The sequence below is a fragment of the Labrus mixtus genome, chromosome 22 (assembly GCF_963584025.1).
Source record: "Labrus mixtus chromosome 22, fLabMix1.1, whole genome shotgun sequence".
NCBI lineage: Eukaryota > Metazoa > Chordata > Actinopteri > Labriformes > Labridae > Labrus > Labrus mixtus.
In genome coordinates this window covers 19,509,818-19,526,003 of record NC_083633.1, presented here as the reverse complement: position 1 = coordinate 19,526,003, position 16,186 = coordinate 19,509,818, and the positions used below count along the sequence as shown (strand labels likewise).

General features: G+C 44.2%; 1 protein-coding gene across 19 annotated transcripts in view; it reads right to left on the bottom strand.

Annotated features, from left to right (window-relative positions):
* celf2 (cugbp, Elav-like family member 2) overlaps positions 1–16,186 on the bottom strand; it is a 218,868-nt gene that overhangs the window by 171,687 nt on the left and 30,995 nt on the right. For all 19 annotated transcript variants that reach the window (XM_061030473.1, XM_061030475.1, XM_061030471.1 and 16 more), the window contains one exon: positions 3,529–3,564. In XM_061030473.1, coding sequence (XP_060886456.1) covers positions 3,529–3,564 — 36 coding nt within the window. The remainder of the gene's footprint in view (positions 1–3,528; positions 3,565–16,186) is intronic.

The window sequence follows — 16,186 nt, the reverse complement described above, 5'->3', positions numbered from 1 at the left end:
CTGCATGTCGTGTTGAGATGGCTTTGAATGTCTAAGATGCACAAAGCAGTGGACTGTGATGCAAAAAACATCTAATCTCAAAGAATAATTTTGCTTTTTGGGAGATTTAGACAAAATGCCTAAGGTGTGCTTCCCTATCCAAACGTCCATACGACTCAGCATGCCAGAACAATAAGTCCTTATCCATGCACATGAGTAACAGTGACGATATGAAACAAAGTTTCTGTTGCATTTTTACTGGACGCAGGTCAGCAGACCTTTTTGGGATTTTTTTTTTCCCACGATCTCTTGCATAATTTAAGATATGTCACCTCGTCTGAGTCACTGAAAAAGCACTGCAGAACAAATACGACATGCGGAGCGTGGAGTTGTAGTCCATCAAACAAGCTAACACACAGAGGTTACTTTTTATTTTTTCTGTCAGACAAACTGATTCCTGAGTATCAAGTTTCAGATAGATTCCTTAAAAATGCATGTAAGTAAAGAAGGCACAATCTGCACGGCCAATAACCTCTAGCAATAAGACAAGAAATGAACAAACTCCTCGTGAAGAAGAAGGAGAAGGAGATGTCAGAGGGTTTATGGCGACAGAATAACCTGACACTGAGGCAAAGTTATGAAAATGCCTTCAACCTTTTTGTGTTCTACCGTCTTGCACATTTGCACGCCGTCATCATGTTTGACTGGAAGTGTAAGTTCTGGGGCCAAAAGACCCGAATGAGTCGCATTCCTCCTGGCTGTCAAATGAAGCCCTCTACTTTTGCAGGTTATGCTGAGTGGGGGCATTTTTTTGTCTGGCTCCCCAGCCGGACGTTTCCTCACTGGGGGATAAATTAGAGCTCAGGAAGGAGCCTCTAACACTGATAACTGTCACTGCAGAGGAGACAGAAGAAAACTCCAGCCAGTGTCTTCTGTCTGCTGCTCCCCCTCTCATAAATATTCAGATCCGGGGGAACATTTTTGGAGGAGGGCGGGGCCTGAAGCGGCGCACCGAGCAGCCCGCTGCAGCGAGGGGACCGCTGTTGTCATGTGGCAACCGGGGAGGCAATAACGGACGCAGCGTAGCGGGACGCCACATTGTGTGAATCCCTGTAATTATAGTCTCTGCTGTGTGTGTGTGTGTGTGTGTGTGTGTGTGTGTGTGTGTGCATCTGTGCGTCTCTCACACACCTGTAGCCCCTCGTGTGGAAGAGGAAACTCGAGGCCTTCAGAGAGCTTTTGTATCAGTTCCACTCGTGAGCTGCTGCTTTTCATACACTAATCAACACTTGTTTACGCCCGTTTTTTTTTCACTTGAGGGGGTGGTGTTTTTTTTTTTGGTGCGCACGTCGCCCCCCCCTTCCTGTCTCGGGAGGTCGTGTCAGAGCCGATGGTGTTTTTTTTTTTTTTTTTCGGCTCGTAATGACCGATGTTGAAAGGCATCCGCGGAGCCACGCTCGCTAATTATCAGCTGTGCGCCTTCAAAGAACGTTATCAGCACAAAGACCTGCAATTAGACACACACACACACACACAGACACAGACACACACACACACACACACACACACACACGCACACACACACTCTTGTCCCCTCGCACCCTTTATCATCAACTCCTCCTCCTCCTCCCAAACTGTCTGCTCTTGATTGCTATTGTCATCTTTTCAAACTCCACTCCTGTTTCACCTCCTTCTCTCTTCTTCCCGATGACTCCCATGACCCCGTTTACCTCCATCTTTCCCGCTTCCTGCCGCCCGTTTATCCATCCCTCCAATTTCCACCCTTATCCTCTCTCTCTCTCTCTCTCTCTAAGCTCCCTTGTTTCCACTTTTCCCCTCCTCTTCCACTTCCTCCTCCGAGCTCCTCTTTTTTTTTTTTTTTTTCCTCCTCGCCCCAAACACACGTTTAAATAACGAGCCGAGTGTCAGTCAAACCGCCAGAGAGCTTCATTAGAGGAGGGGAGCACACAGGATCAAATTACACGCCCAGTTCTCTTTAGTGTGTGTGTGCATGTGTGTGTGTGTGTGTGTGTGTGTGTGTGTGTGTGCATGTGTGTGCATGTGTGTGTGTGTTTTTGCAAGGGGATTGTAGGGGGTCGGCAGCAGCAGCGGTGATAGTGGTGATGGTGAAGGCAGAGAGGAAGTAAACACGTTGAGGATTGACGCAGCTGTGTGCTGGATTAGTGTTACTGTGTGTGTGTGTGTTTGTGTGTGTGTGTGTGTGTGTGTGTGTGTGTGTGTGTGTGTGTGTGTGTGTGTGTGTGTGTGTGAGCTCACAGCCTTCAACAGTTTTCTCCAATCAGACAGAAAAACAAAAAGCAAACTATTTTGCCTAATTATTCACAGCCACAGTCGTCGTCGTCGCTGTCTATTTTTTTTTTTCCTCCTGTGTGTTTGCGTCTTCACTGTCGTTGTCTCCTTCTGTGCAGGAGGAGCTCGTTTTTTTTTGTTTTTTCATCTGAGCTGATCTACCTGCTGAGTTTGCATATGAAGCTTACATTTTAGAAATCAATATCATGCAACCCTGGTATGAAAGATGTAGCACACTGTCAATAATCTTCTGCAAAAAACGGAAATTATTAAGAAGTATCACAGATGTTAGAGTGTCAAAAACAGAAAAAAACATGGTCTTCATTTGAATGCTGCAGTCTTGTGGCGCCATTTTTGAGCTCAGAGCAAAACATTTGAACCAGGAACCTGTGAGGCGACAGCGCTAACACCTGCACCACCATGCAGCCCAAGCTCAAACCAACGTTGAAATTATGTCAGTGAACGACTGCACTCAAAGCCACGCCAACTGATGCAACATGGATCCCATTAATGTTTATGAGACGTTCTATTGTTGGGGGACTTTGACTTGTAGTTCAAACAAACCGTAACATTTGGTGAGTGTTGCGTTATACATGGTGATAATACAGAGCATAAAACATCTTATGTGCATTTGACTGTTTTTTATGATGTCAGATGGGTCGAGCAGCTGAGAAAGTGGTACTACATATTCTATCTCTCTCCCGGTTGGATGAAATGTGAGGGCGCTGATGGGCGCTCGTTGGCAGGATATTCGTCCTTTTCCTGTTAACTCTGCCTCAGATGAGAAATAGGTGCTACTATTTTAAGATCCTCCCTTATTTAAACCTTCTTCTCCCCGTCTCCACCCCCCCCCCCTCCCTCTCCTCGTGCTTGATCTGTCGTTCTGTCGCCAAAGGGTTTAGTTTAATGACCCTCCTCGGCCGTGGATCTGAGCAGCGTCACATCTTTCCTTTCCAATTTCCCTTTTCTCCATCTTTAATTCTCTCTCTCTCTCTACCCACCATTTTCTCTGCTCTTCCTCTCATCCTTCCATGTTTTCACCCTTCTCCAACAGCACCACCAGCACCAGTCTGGTGTTAAAGCAAAAAAAAAAAAAAGGGAGGGCCTGTTGATGTAGTCAGTGTTTGGCCTGAAGCCTGGAGATGCACTGCACGCCTCATTGAGGATGAGGCCAAAGGGGAGAGGAGGAGAGAGGGGAAAAAGGAAAGAAAGAAAAAGAATACAAGATGTGTACAGTACCTTTGTATCGGCCCAGAGAGGTCACTGGCGTCCTGCCTGCAAGGCAAGAAAAAAGAAAAAGAGGATTTGTGAATAGATGTAAACATGAAAAACAATATTAATAACTTAAAACACAAAACATCTTGAGGAGAATATCATTCAAATGACAAAAAAAGAGGACATTTTTGAGATGTTAAGAAAGCAAAGCATCCCATTCCCGTTAAATAAGAACATTATTCTCTCCCTCTACGCTGATGACATCGTGCTGTCATAGTGGAAGATGGAAACGGAGAAGTTGCACATCATTGTTTCAAGACTTAAAAAAGCCGCAAACAAATCATATTTCACATTTCAAATTGTGTTCATGCATTTTTCATTACCCATCAGCCCAACGGCTAACCACATCGCCCCATCTTTGCCCCCATTTTATTAACTGTATCCAATGCTCTGCAGAGGGTTTTCGCAGAATTAAACAACATTATATAACTGTTTAGCTTCAATAAATGCTTCAGAGGGTAATATGTAAGAATCTATTTGTGGCCAAGTATTTTGAGGCCTTGAGTTTTGCCTTATGGTCGATGCCATGTTGGATTTTCAAAGTCTCAAGAGATCGTGTTTTGACAAGAGGATGGTTGACAGGATGTTGTGGGAGCAACTTGACAAACACAAGGCAGCCATGCCCTGAAGCATACCCAGATTCATCATCTGTTGAAATCAAGACTGGATGACAATTTACAAAATGAACATCAAACTAGAATGAAAAGAATATTTAAAAGGTCACATATTCTTCAAAGACACTTCACCATGTTTTATATGTGACCCTAGTCTGTCTACAAACCCCCCAATTATAAGAAAAGTCCATCCCCTCCGTCTTCTGCCTGCTCCACTTTTCAGAAAATGTGTGCTCAAACAGGCCGTTTGGAGATGTTCCCTTCATGACATCACAAAGGGCAGTAGCCCCTCCCCCAGGTGGGTGACACTCCCACAGCTAGGTGTTTGTTCTGCCCTCTGAGTCTGCCTTCTCACCGTAAACAATAGGACATGGAGCGAGAAAGCACAGAGTACACCCAAGCCCTTCTAGAGAGGGGGCGTGGTCAGACACAGCTCATTTACATATTTAAAGGTACAGACACAGAAACAGCCTGTTCTGAGCAGGGCTGAAATAGAGGGGTTTATAGACATGATCAAATACAGGATCAGAGTGGATTTAGAACAAGACACTTCGCACACATGTTTTGAGGAGCTCTCAGACTTATTTAAACTGAAGAAGAGGAGGAGGAGATGTGACCTTTAAAACTTGAAATTGAGACAATAACCCCATTATGAAAATGTTAACTGAGGTCAGAAATCAATTTAGAAGTCGGCTAGTTTTGGCCTGGACTTAGATAAATATGGGCTTCTTTATGCCACCAGTGGAGTCGCCCCCGGTTGGCCATGTGTAAAAATATCCTGATACCGGTGTTAGCTAAGTGCGCTCAGTATGGACATCATAGCAAAGGCAAAGAGATGTTTTATAGGAGAACAGAAAAGGAGATTTGGACTCAAACAAGAGCGAGGCGAGACACGAGAGGGGGGGAATGAAGTCCCAGAGAGTTGGAGTCGCAAAAACATACCAATCCTTGCGTAATCTTGATGCAACTTTCACTACTTTTAACAGTAAAACATTTGGGCGCCGATGACTGCAGCGTGTCTGAAAATATGATACACATACGCACAGAAGGTACTGGCAAAACAAAACACACACTCAAAAAACAGACACACAGTTTTTCTAAATAGTAAATTGGTCTCGTCTGTCCTTGGGAACGGCAGAGAAACTTGCCCGTTCCTCTGGGTTTTCCCCCTAATTCCCTGCTGTTCCCCCCTTTCTCTTCTCTTTTTTTGTTTTATCCCTTCCTCCAATCCTCTCTTCCTCTTCCACTGCATGTAAATAAATTGGTCCCCAGGCCCTTCCACTAGACACCATGTGTGTGTGTGTGTGTGTGTGAGCCAGTAACACACTCATTCAACTCACACAAACACACTCAAACACAAACACAGCCCTCCTGAGCTTAGAGCAGCATCTGAATTAGCCCGGGTTTTTATGTCGTAAATAAAATAATAATGAATTAACAATGCTGTCATTAAGAACCAGTGTGTGTGTGTTTGTGTGAGAGAGAGACAGATATAGATGGTGTGTGTGTGTGTGTGTGTGTGTGTAATGATGAAATGTGAAGAAAAAACTCCTTGCCCCTCCTCAACACGGCGGCCAATCATTGCTATCGCCACTCTTTGCATTTCAAAGACACACTCTTGTCTGTTTCATCTCCGACCACAGAACGCTCATCCTGTTATCCTGCTACACACACACACACACACACACACACAGACACACACACACACACACACTCTCTCTCACACACACACAAACTCTCTCACACACACACGCTTAAGATAGCCACCTCCGCTTCAGTCCATTTTCCCAACGCCATGAATTATGAAAAAGGGTAAATGGAACATCAAACACACACATGCACACTGCTCGCACTCACAGGTTTACACACACACACACACACACACACTCCCAAAGATCACACTCACACCACACACGCAACATCCCTCAGATTTGAACATCTACATACGTATATACAAGCAAAGCGTTTTCACTCCATGCTTCCTATTACTTATTAACTCCCACATTACCGCTGCATGCGTTTTTAAAAACTCTCTCTGAGGCTTTAATGAAACAGAAACAGTTGAATAAACTCCATTAAAGAGTAAAGTCGAGCAGAAGACACAAAGACGGGCGCTCGTCTGATTTCTCGAGGACAATGAAATCCAGAGTGAGGATGTTTGATTCACTGACATGTTAGAAGTGAACATTTGTATGATTGGGACTTTTAAAAGCTGCAATTATGAGTCTAAATCTGATCTCTCGTTTAAAAATAAAAAAGTTGAATTATGAAGATATTTGATCAAATTTTTGGTCAAAATTTGTCTTTTCTTCGACCGGAGAAGGAAAAATGTGATCTTTCTTCTTGCCGTTATCCATGTGTGCTGGTTGGACTACAAAAACTCGATTTAGTAAGATTTAAGTCTGGTCACTGACTGATAATTCTTTCAAGAAAACAGGGTTTCATTTGCTTATTAATTGCTGCTGCCAAGGCCACATCATTTTCAAAGACTGACTGAATGTTGCCCATTAACTTTTGCAAAAAACTGACTCTATGAGGTAAACTGAATCCTTACATTTAGAGTGTGAACATGTGGCTTTTAAAATGGATCTGGTTTACCTCACAGCTCCTGTTGCATAAGGTTTAAAACTCGGGTTGTTAGTCCTTGTTGGTAACAAGCTGACATTTTGAGATAAATGCTTTTTTTTTTTTTACAGGACGATTGTTTGTGCAGAAAGCCTTCGGAAACTCTAAATTGCTGTGGGAACATTATCATTACACAAGAGACACCATTAAGGTCTGGACAGTATCTTACCCTTTTTAAACATTCTCCTCTGACCAGAATTTTTATGAGCTGCACAACCACAGAGCCACTCCAAGGATAAACACAGCTTTTTATTTTGCAGGGAAATAAAAAAAAAAAAAGGCTTTTAGGTCGGATTTCTTGAGTATCAATTGCCCCTTGTTGATCTGCACAAGTTGAGCCGACGAGATTTTGGGTCAGAATTGATCAGCTGGATGGAAACAGATGGGGGTGGGGGGGTAACAACGTCCAGGTGGGAAAGCAGCCAGACTTATGCTCCGCGACGGACAGCTTTTTGGCGGCGTGCGGGAAGCCGAGCAGAGCAGAGACTCCTGCGGGCCCTGACGGAGACGTAAAACGAAGCTGAAACGTGAGGGAGTCCTCGGGCGACAGTGCCAGAGCCGCCGCAATGACGGAGCAGGTGGCAGGACCCGGAGAGGACCAGCGGCATATTTGATCCCAAACACACACACACACACACACACACACACACACACACACACACACACACACACACACACACACACACACACAGTCTGCATTAGCAGCAGCTGTCACCGCACAACTAAACACCATCGATGACAAGAGCGTTGGAGTGATTCTCTCTCGTCCCTACACAGAAAAAAACTAGATATTGGAAGTGACATGGAAGAGTCCTTTAAGGGTGTGAAACACAAGATAGCGTGCTGGAGTCATATGGGAACGGTGATCCATAATCAACGACAGAAGAAACCAGGTTAGCTGGGAGAGAAATGCGGTTAAAGAGAGGCATCGAGAGCACGAGTTCACATGTAACCTGCTTACTGAAAACCTGTTTCTCTGCAGGGAAACGTGTAAATTTCATAGTTAGGATACAGAAATGAAACCATTAAGACACGTAATGGGTGTTATTTTTATTTTGGTTGTCAGTTTCTGGACATATTTTGCATTTTCAAATGGTCACTGCATTCAGTTCTGGTTGATTTGTGCAGACTTTGAGAAATCTCTGTCTGAGATTTGTGCTTCTAATCCATGCCAAACTAGTTATTGTCATGCTTTTACTCTTTTAAATACCTTGCATAAAGCTGCTCTTTATACCAAAATATTAGTCAGGAAAAAATAAGTGTTCCTTCGGGTGTTGGACCCAAGTGCAGATTAACAGGAAGTAGGCCTGGATATGTAAACAAAGAGGCAAAAAGGCAAGAACAAATGCTTACTCATGAAGTAGTCCGACATTAAACCGCCAACAAAAGAAAACACAGGAGACATGAGGAATCGCTGGGGGGGGGGGGGGAATCCACAAAAAGAAGAAGGCAGGTAGGACGACACAGAAGGGAAGAAACAAGGAGTCTAAAAACACAGAGGGGTAATCAGACACAGGTGAAGACAATCAGGGCGGGGCAACCAATCAAAAAGGGCGGGAAAATCCACAAAAACAGGAAGCAAAGGTAGACAGGAAGCACCTATGGGCAATAATTTAAAAAATAAAACAGGAAACTGGATGGTTGAACGAGCCCTGAGAGTCTGAGCTGCTCTTCCTCCTCCTCCTCCTCCTCTCTGCAGCCCATCTGCGTCGTCCTAACACTCTCTCTGTTTTTAACACGTCTCTTCTTCTTCTCACCTGCCTCGCTGCCTTTCACATATACACATATCCGCTTCACATACCGTACCCACCACAACCCCGCGACAACCAATCAGCACATCCCAACACACACTCCTTTAAACACCCATAAAGGCGTTCACGCACATGACTTTCACACCTTCCCAAGACTTCCCACTTCTTCATCTTTACCTCATCTCCATTGCATTGCAGGTGTGTGTGTGTGTGTGTGTGTGTGTGTGTGTGTGTGTGTGTGTGTGTGAGTGTGTGAGACAGCCGAACTGTGCCAGGTCTTAAGATGATGTCAGATGTGAGCTGCTGGCCCGCCTCCAGATGGAAACTAAACTCTCCCATTGGAGGACGAGTCTCGTTGATGGCCGTTGCCAAAGTGCCGACGGGAGGAGGATGATTGGACAAAACGGAGACCTGAGCGACACCGGCGACGAGCTGGCATTTCATTAATCATCCTCTGGTGTAACGGGAAAAAAACAGAACTCTGAGTGACTCAACTGCTAATGAAGCCACTGACTCAGAGTGTTTTCATGAACTGGTAACCATTAAGACTGAGGATTTTGTAGAAACCCTCACAAAGTTTTGTTGTCTCTAAGGTGATTGTGAAAGCAGCAGTGGTCAACTCAATGCTTGAAAGACTTGAAAGGTTTCTTTTTTTTGGGGGGGGGGGGGGGGGGTAAAAATCACTCAAACCCCTCGAGAAACTTCAAAAACCCACTCCTGCAGCATAATCCACTCCTCTACAGTCCATCTGCTCACCCAGTATGTACTGTACGAGGGTATCGAAGGTTTGCCAAAAAAAGGCTTAATAAACCGCTTTCTGTGTCACTCCGTCGTCCTCCTCCTGGACGCTCTGAAGTGCTGCCAGGAGCGGCGCGTCGAGCCACATTTTTGGCAAAAGTTGGATTTGTTTGAACATTCAGGGGGAAGTGGACGCACAGGAGAGGAGCCGATGAGTTAGAGAAGTGACTTTACACTGTAGATATCCACACTCTATTTGACACTGATCAGTAGCTATGACATTTTATATATCTTTACGTGAAGGTTAGAGCGTTTGATAAACAGGAAACAGCAGCTGCCTTGATGTGATACAGCAGGAAATGGAAATCTAATTTAAAAAACACACGAGTCAGCGGAAAATCAGCTTGATTCCTCAATTTCCTACTCGATGCAAAACGCAAGTTTGACCCCCGATGCCCCGTTTCTATTTTATCTCTCTGTCCCTCCACAGACATGGACGAGGAACAAGGGTGCTCTAGAGGATCTGGGAGTGTCCTACAGGAACATTTTCTTGATTTTCTTTCACTTTTTTTCACTGTACAGAGCTTGCAAAGTTAAGATGGTGAAGCATCAATAATATCTGTATCCGTGACTGAAACGTTTTGTCCTTTGACTTTGTGTTAACATGGAGACAAAACTGAATTCAGCTAGTCGCCGTCGAAGCCTTGTCAATATAAAATTACACACTTCTGTTTCTCCACCTTCAAAATAAATGCATGAAATGTCAGACTGTATGTTTGGGGGAAACTGAAATGTACAGGGCAGAGGAGTAAATGGTGGAAAGTGAGCGTCAGATGCTGGTGGGCTGTTATAGATCCATTAACTCACTCTTGGCGCACACATGCATGTAGAGCCCTGTAATTTAAAACAGCTAAATAAAACCTCAAGATTGTCTCCATCATTGTGTAAACTAAACAAAACCAATGCAATATTAAACATTATATCACGGCCTATTCATTCAGTGCTGCCTGATGCTGTTATTGTGGGCGAAATGGCCATTGCACTAAAAACACACAGCAGTAAAACAGTGTATGTGTGCCCTATAAAAAGGTATGAAACAAGTGGCCCCAACAGGCTCCATTAACTGTGAGAGTGTGTGTGTGTGTGTGTGTGTGTGTGTGTGTGTGTGTGTGTGGGGTCACGAGCGAGTGCCTGTGTGTTAGCGGATGCATGCGTTCATGCATGTGTGACATATTGAGGACATTTAAATGCAGCGAGAGAAACGACCTGAGTGGTAAAGGGTGAACAAAAGGGAGAAGTGGTAGAAGTGTGTTAGGCCTCATTTACCTCGTGATATTCAAAGGGTATGTAGCACAGCACACTAACACACACACACACACACACACACACACACACACACTGCACACACACATACTCGAATACTGTATGTGTGAGTACATGTGACCGAAGCAAAATGTACGAGCACCTGAACTCAGGAGAAGGAGAGATTCCTGAATCATCCATCATGCCTCTGGGAGGGGAGAGAAGACCTCCTTTCTTTTTTTGTCTACCCCACCTCCTCCTCCTCTTTAATAACAACCCCCCTCTCCCCACCCATCTCTGCACCCATCTCCCCCCTTCTCTTCCCCCATTTAATAACAGCGCAACAGATCAGCTCCATTAGCCCAGACCCCCTCACACATGCAAATGAGGCCTGCATTATGGAGGCACGCGTTACGCATTACTGATGCCGCCCTCCCCGACCCGTCACTACTCACAGCACAATAAACTCTGCATGTGTGTGTCTGTGTGTGTGTGTGTGTGTGTGTGTGTGTGTGTGTGTGTGTGTGTCAGGGACAGAGGATGAGGGTGTGTTCGTGTGTCTGTTACAAACGTGGTTAAATTGAGATGCATTAAGGTTGTGATTGAGGCGACGGATACGAGGGGGCAGTATGTGTGGAGCCGAGAGCGAGGCCATTACCGGGTGGCCGGATGATAAGATCGTGGTAGTGAGGACGAAGGTTGCTGGAGACGGAACGGAGCGATATTTAAGACGTGAGGAGGACGAGGAGGAGGGCTGGAGAAGAAACAACTTTATTGTTTTCTAAAAATTGTTTAATGTGTATGAACATTTTTTGCCTATTACCTGTTTGGTGCTCGTTTCAAGATATCATCAGTCGTAGGTGTATCCTTCAGTGTGTTCTTTAAGGTAACCTTTAGCGCCTGTTTCAAGGTACCGATTTAGCATCTGGTGGAGGGAACCATTAAGTCCTTTCCAATGTTTCTACTAGGTGCCCTTAAGGAAACATGCTATGTTGAAGTGCTGGCTTCTCTGACAACAATGCAGCAGCCAGTATGTCCTCCTTCTAACTTTAGATTCTGCTCCTGAATGCTCTGGATTTGTTTGGACCAGAGAAGGTAGGCGCTTTTAAGGCGACCCCCCTCACACGGCCGTTTTGGACGCCCCTCGGTTTGCCAGATATGAGAGCAGTTATCAGGTCAACAGGTGTTGCAGCGATGGAAGCGGGCAAGAGAAGTGGTTCAGATAGAAGTGATTGTACCCGACCTAAAAAGCCTCTGCATGTTTCTAATAAGCTCCACGAGCAGAAACGTGCTCAAACTAGGATCAATATTGGAGATGCTTTTGAAAAATGGAGAGAGGTTAGAACACAGAAAGGTTTACAGACCCATGCAGAGCTGGATAAACACTGAAGCTTCAGAGTCCACCACATGGTGACCTGAGTGAGCATGGACTCTACAGAGGAGGAGGAGGGGGAGACAGCTCTCTAATGTTTAGAATTTTGGACTGCAGTACTAATTTAAACACTACAGGTCAGCGTTACGTACTGCTCCTTTAAGAGTATTTAACTGAGTCACGGTCGGTGAAAATGAATGTGTCCAAAATGCTTGAATTGAGCAGTATTTCAAAATGCTCACCTTTGATCTCAGGCGGGCGCTGCTCATAACTCTTTGTGAAGGTGTTGACAGAGAGACTAATAGGGAACCTCAGTCACATCCTGCTACGTTTATAGCCTTGACTGATGTGCAACATAATTGAACTGAAATGATGGTTTGCCATAATTGGAAATAATTAAGACTCTTTTTGTAGCGACGCCATTCCATTTGAAGCTTTTATTAGCAGGTTCAATGCCAGTTCTTTTGCTTGTGTCAGCTCGCGGAGCGGAAATCACTCATGTCCTTATCCGCCCTCTTGTTGCTGCTCTTTCAGAACTACACATTTGATGAATAAACCTCACCTTCCTGAACAATCATTCCTGGCAGCCGGTCGGCGGTTACTTAGTGCAAAAGGCCCCGGTGACAAGCTGCCTCATAAAAGGCCACGATATCGGGTCCACCGCTGCCCATGTGAATGTGGAGCGATAAAAAAGAAGCCGGGGAATAAATCAATATCATGAATGCCACTTCATCAGATTGCGGGGTAGCTCAGACGCTGAAATCTCAACCACTAATCTCTTTAATAGTGTGATATTACATTTTAATCCCGGTCTGATTCCTTCACTCTTTATTTCAGGCTTTCTGCTGCTGCCTGTCAAAGAATGAGGGGAGGAGGACAGTAAATAAAAGAGGAGAGGTATCAAACTCTAGGAGGGGAAATCAGCTGGATTAACCCTTCGAAAACAGACTTCCCAAGAGGGATTTTTAAATGATGATGCCTTTTAAATCAATATAGCACGGGGGTTTCTTTTTTTTTGCAAAAGATTACTAACGCGTTCCTCTTCTGATTTATCATTTTGTTTGTTCGCTGATGATATTATTGTGTTTGTTACATTTGGTAAAAACTGCAGTAATTGGGGCAGCAGTATCTCAGTCGGTAGGGACTTGGGTTAGGAACCGGAGGGTCGACGGTTCAAGTTCCGATGCGGACCATAATGGACCTGAAATAAAAACCTTTATATGTAGAGTCTTCATTCTACTACATCATGAAATTAAATGTCCTTTGATGGGGTCATTATGTGGGGTTACATAAGCTGTAAAACATGGTGAACACACCCGGCAGTGGAGGGCCTGATGATGTGAAATAAAAACCACATAAGCTAGTTCTGAACTTGTAAAACTTTGGGGGTTTTAAGGCCTGTTGGGTTAGTATTTGAAGACACTGCAGCACATGGCGTGCCAATAAGCAAAAACAAGTTACTTAATGCCTCTGAACTCTGCTCGTAAAATGGTGCAGACTCTAAAAACTTTAAAATGTGCAATGTTCAAATAGCTTTCGGAGATGTTAAGAAATGTTTTGTTGATGTTTCTTCATTAGGAGTGGATGTGGTTTTTTTTAGCAAAAGCTGGTAACAGTACAAGTTTCATTTTGTGGATTTCTTAATTATGACATTTGGTGAGCGTTTTATTGACTTGTATGCTTTGTGGACTTGCACAACATTTTCACACTCAAGGGAAATGAAGCAGCTGAAGATAAAAAAACTGACTGAAGACTGAAAAAATCTGCATAAGACAAAACCAGTTCAAGCACTGGTGGACCATTTTGATTGGAGAATTTTAAGGATTTAGGAGAGGGAAAGAGCTGAAGCCAGAGAGCTAAAAAAAAAAAAAAAAAAAAGGTTTCAAGAGAGGAGGGAGGAGAAGGTAGTTGAGGATGAGAGATGGTTGGTTTATGGAGCGTCGTGGCACGCTGCCATTTCAACTCTGAATTTACAGTGCATGGTTGATGGACTGAGAGGCGGAGAAGCAATAAAGTGATGTCAATGAGAACTGAGGACAAATTGATATGATCATAACATGTCACATTAAAGACAGGCCAGCCATCCATCAACATGATAAAAGGCCTCCTTCATTCTATCATGAAACACAACCGCCATTGATCCCAATGCTTCACTTAGCCAAGCGCTAACCATTTATGATAACCATCATTATCCAGTTATGGGCTTGGTGACGATCCATCAGCGCTAACAGGTTTGAGGAGTTCAAGACAAAAAAAAAAGATAAGCCTAGCTAGTTAATTGCTCTGACAAGGAGGGGAGTTAGGTAGAAAAGGGAATTATCTTCCTCAGTGTTTCTCATTATGTCTTAAAATAATACGACGGCGATGAAATGACAAAGTGGGAGGAGACGGCGTGTAAAGAGCCACGGTTGTTAAGGCGTGATTTGGAGCCAATTTGAGGAGGGAGCATTAAAAAAAAAAAAAGACTTTGAGTTCTTTTAGTTTAGCAGAGGGATGGAGTGCTAATGGCGTCAGAGAGAGACGGAGAGGCAGAGCAGAGGAAAAGCAGCGTTGACGATAACACCAAACATGCTTTTAAATCACCCTCGAGCAAATCAGTAAATCAATATCAATTAGGCCGTGAAAGAGCCCAAATGGACAACTGGCTTTGTTTTAACTAATGAAGTCTGTGGAGAATCCAATCAGTCCTGCTGCCCCCCCCCCCCTCGGACTCTTCACTACCACCCCCACTCCTCATTATCACCATGACAATGTGGAGAAAAAATGCTCACAGACACATAGTGATACACAAACTCAGAGGCTGATGAACATTTAAAACAATTACTTTTGTCAGCGTAAGGGGTTTCTCGAAAATCTCGCATTGACAGGCACCCGTCGTTGACCTTTTATAAGATGAATTTGATGCCGTTTGATTGAATATCGATTGACACAAACCAGGTTTGAACACAGCAAAGTATTGACGTGCGTTTCACTATCTGACAAATGATGGTTATTTGTAGCGCTGAATGGTTTTACGATGCTTGAGATCGGTTGATGCTATGCATTTAAAGCAAAACACAATTGATGAGGGATTCATTGCTGGACTTATTTCGGCCAGATGCAGGGACTCCCTGGTGTTACAGCTGGTTGCTTGGCAACCTAATTTTACAACAAGATCCAGACCAACTGTCCCATAAGTCACGATCAGTTTCACGTCATGTTCAACAAACAAGATTCATAATGCTACCATGCGATCATTAAGGGCGCTAGCAGACAACTTCTGTTACCTTCAGACAAAGCCAGGCTACTTAAGCTGTTTCTAGTCTTTCTGTGAAGCTAAGCTAAGCTACGCTAAGCTACGCTAAGATAAGCTAAGCTAAACTTTGACGTGGTCCATCTTCTAATCAAAATTTGGGCCAGGAAAAACATTTAAGAGATGTACATGCAAAAGAACAATGAATGAAGTTGGTCAAAATGGAATCAATGAAGTGACATTGATGTCTGATAAATGAAACTATCTCCTTCCCCTCCAAATAGGTTTGGCTGAGCGGACGTCTTAAATCCTCTGCAATCTTCTGAGCGCTTATGTTGTCTCATGTTCTCATCTGACTTTTTGTTTTTTAAGCAAAAAAATCAGCAATCTGAGATCCATGCAAATATCTCGAGCACAATGTTGTTAGAACTGTCAGAAATGACGGAAAAAAGCTGTAATAATGCGATCCTAGTTATAAGTTGTTGAGAGCTCGAGAGCATATGTCATCGCTACAACGATTCGGATAAAGTTTTCACTGAGCGAGACACACATTACCAAACACACACACACCATCCCTGGCAGGCAGCATGCGGCGAGGCTGCTCAGGGTTGCCATATCATTTTAAACATCCATCAGCTCAGCAGAGATATCATATTAGCTCCTCATCTGCATACGCCGCCGACAGAATGACAAACGAGAGAGAGAGAGAGAGAGAGAGAGAGAACGCTCTCCTCTCCTTCATTGCATCTCTTACATGGCTTCCTCTCACTCCTCGCCTCCCCTCTTTGCTCCCTCCGTCTCCTTATCCCCTCCTTTCTAACCTCCTAAATTGGATCACCGTTGTGGGCAGCATGTGTGAGAGCGTGTGTTGCGGTGTAATCACATCTTTTAAATGGAAAAAACGGGGATGAATCTCAGGTGGAACAATGACCACTCGACCCATATCGGACTCCCACAGCCCCCTCCCCGCAAAATGGCCCTCTTTGTA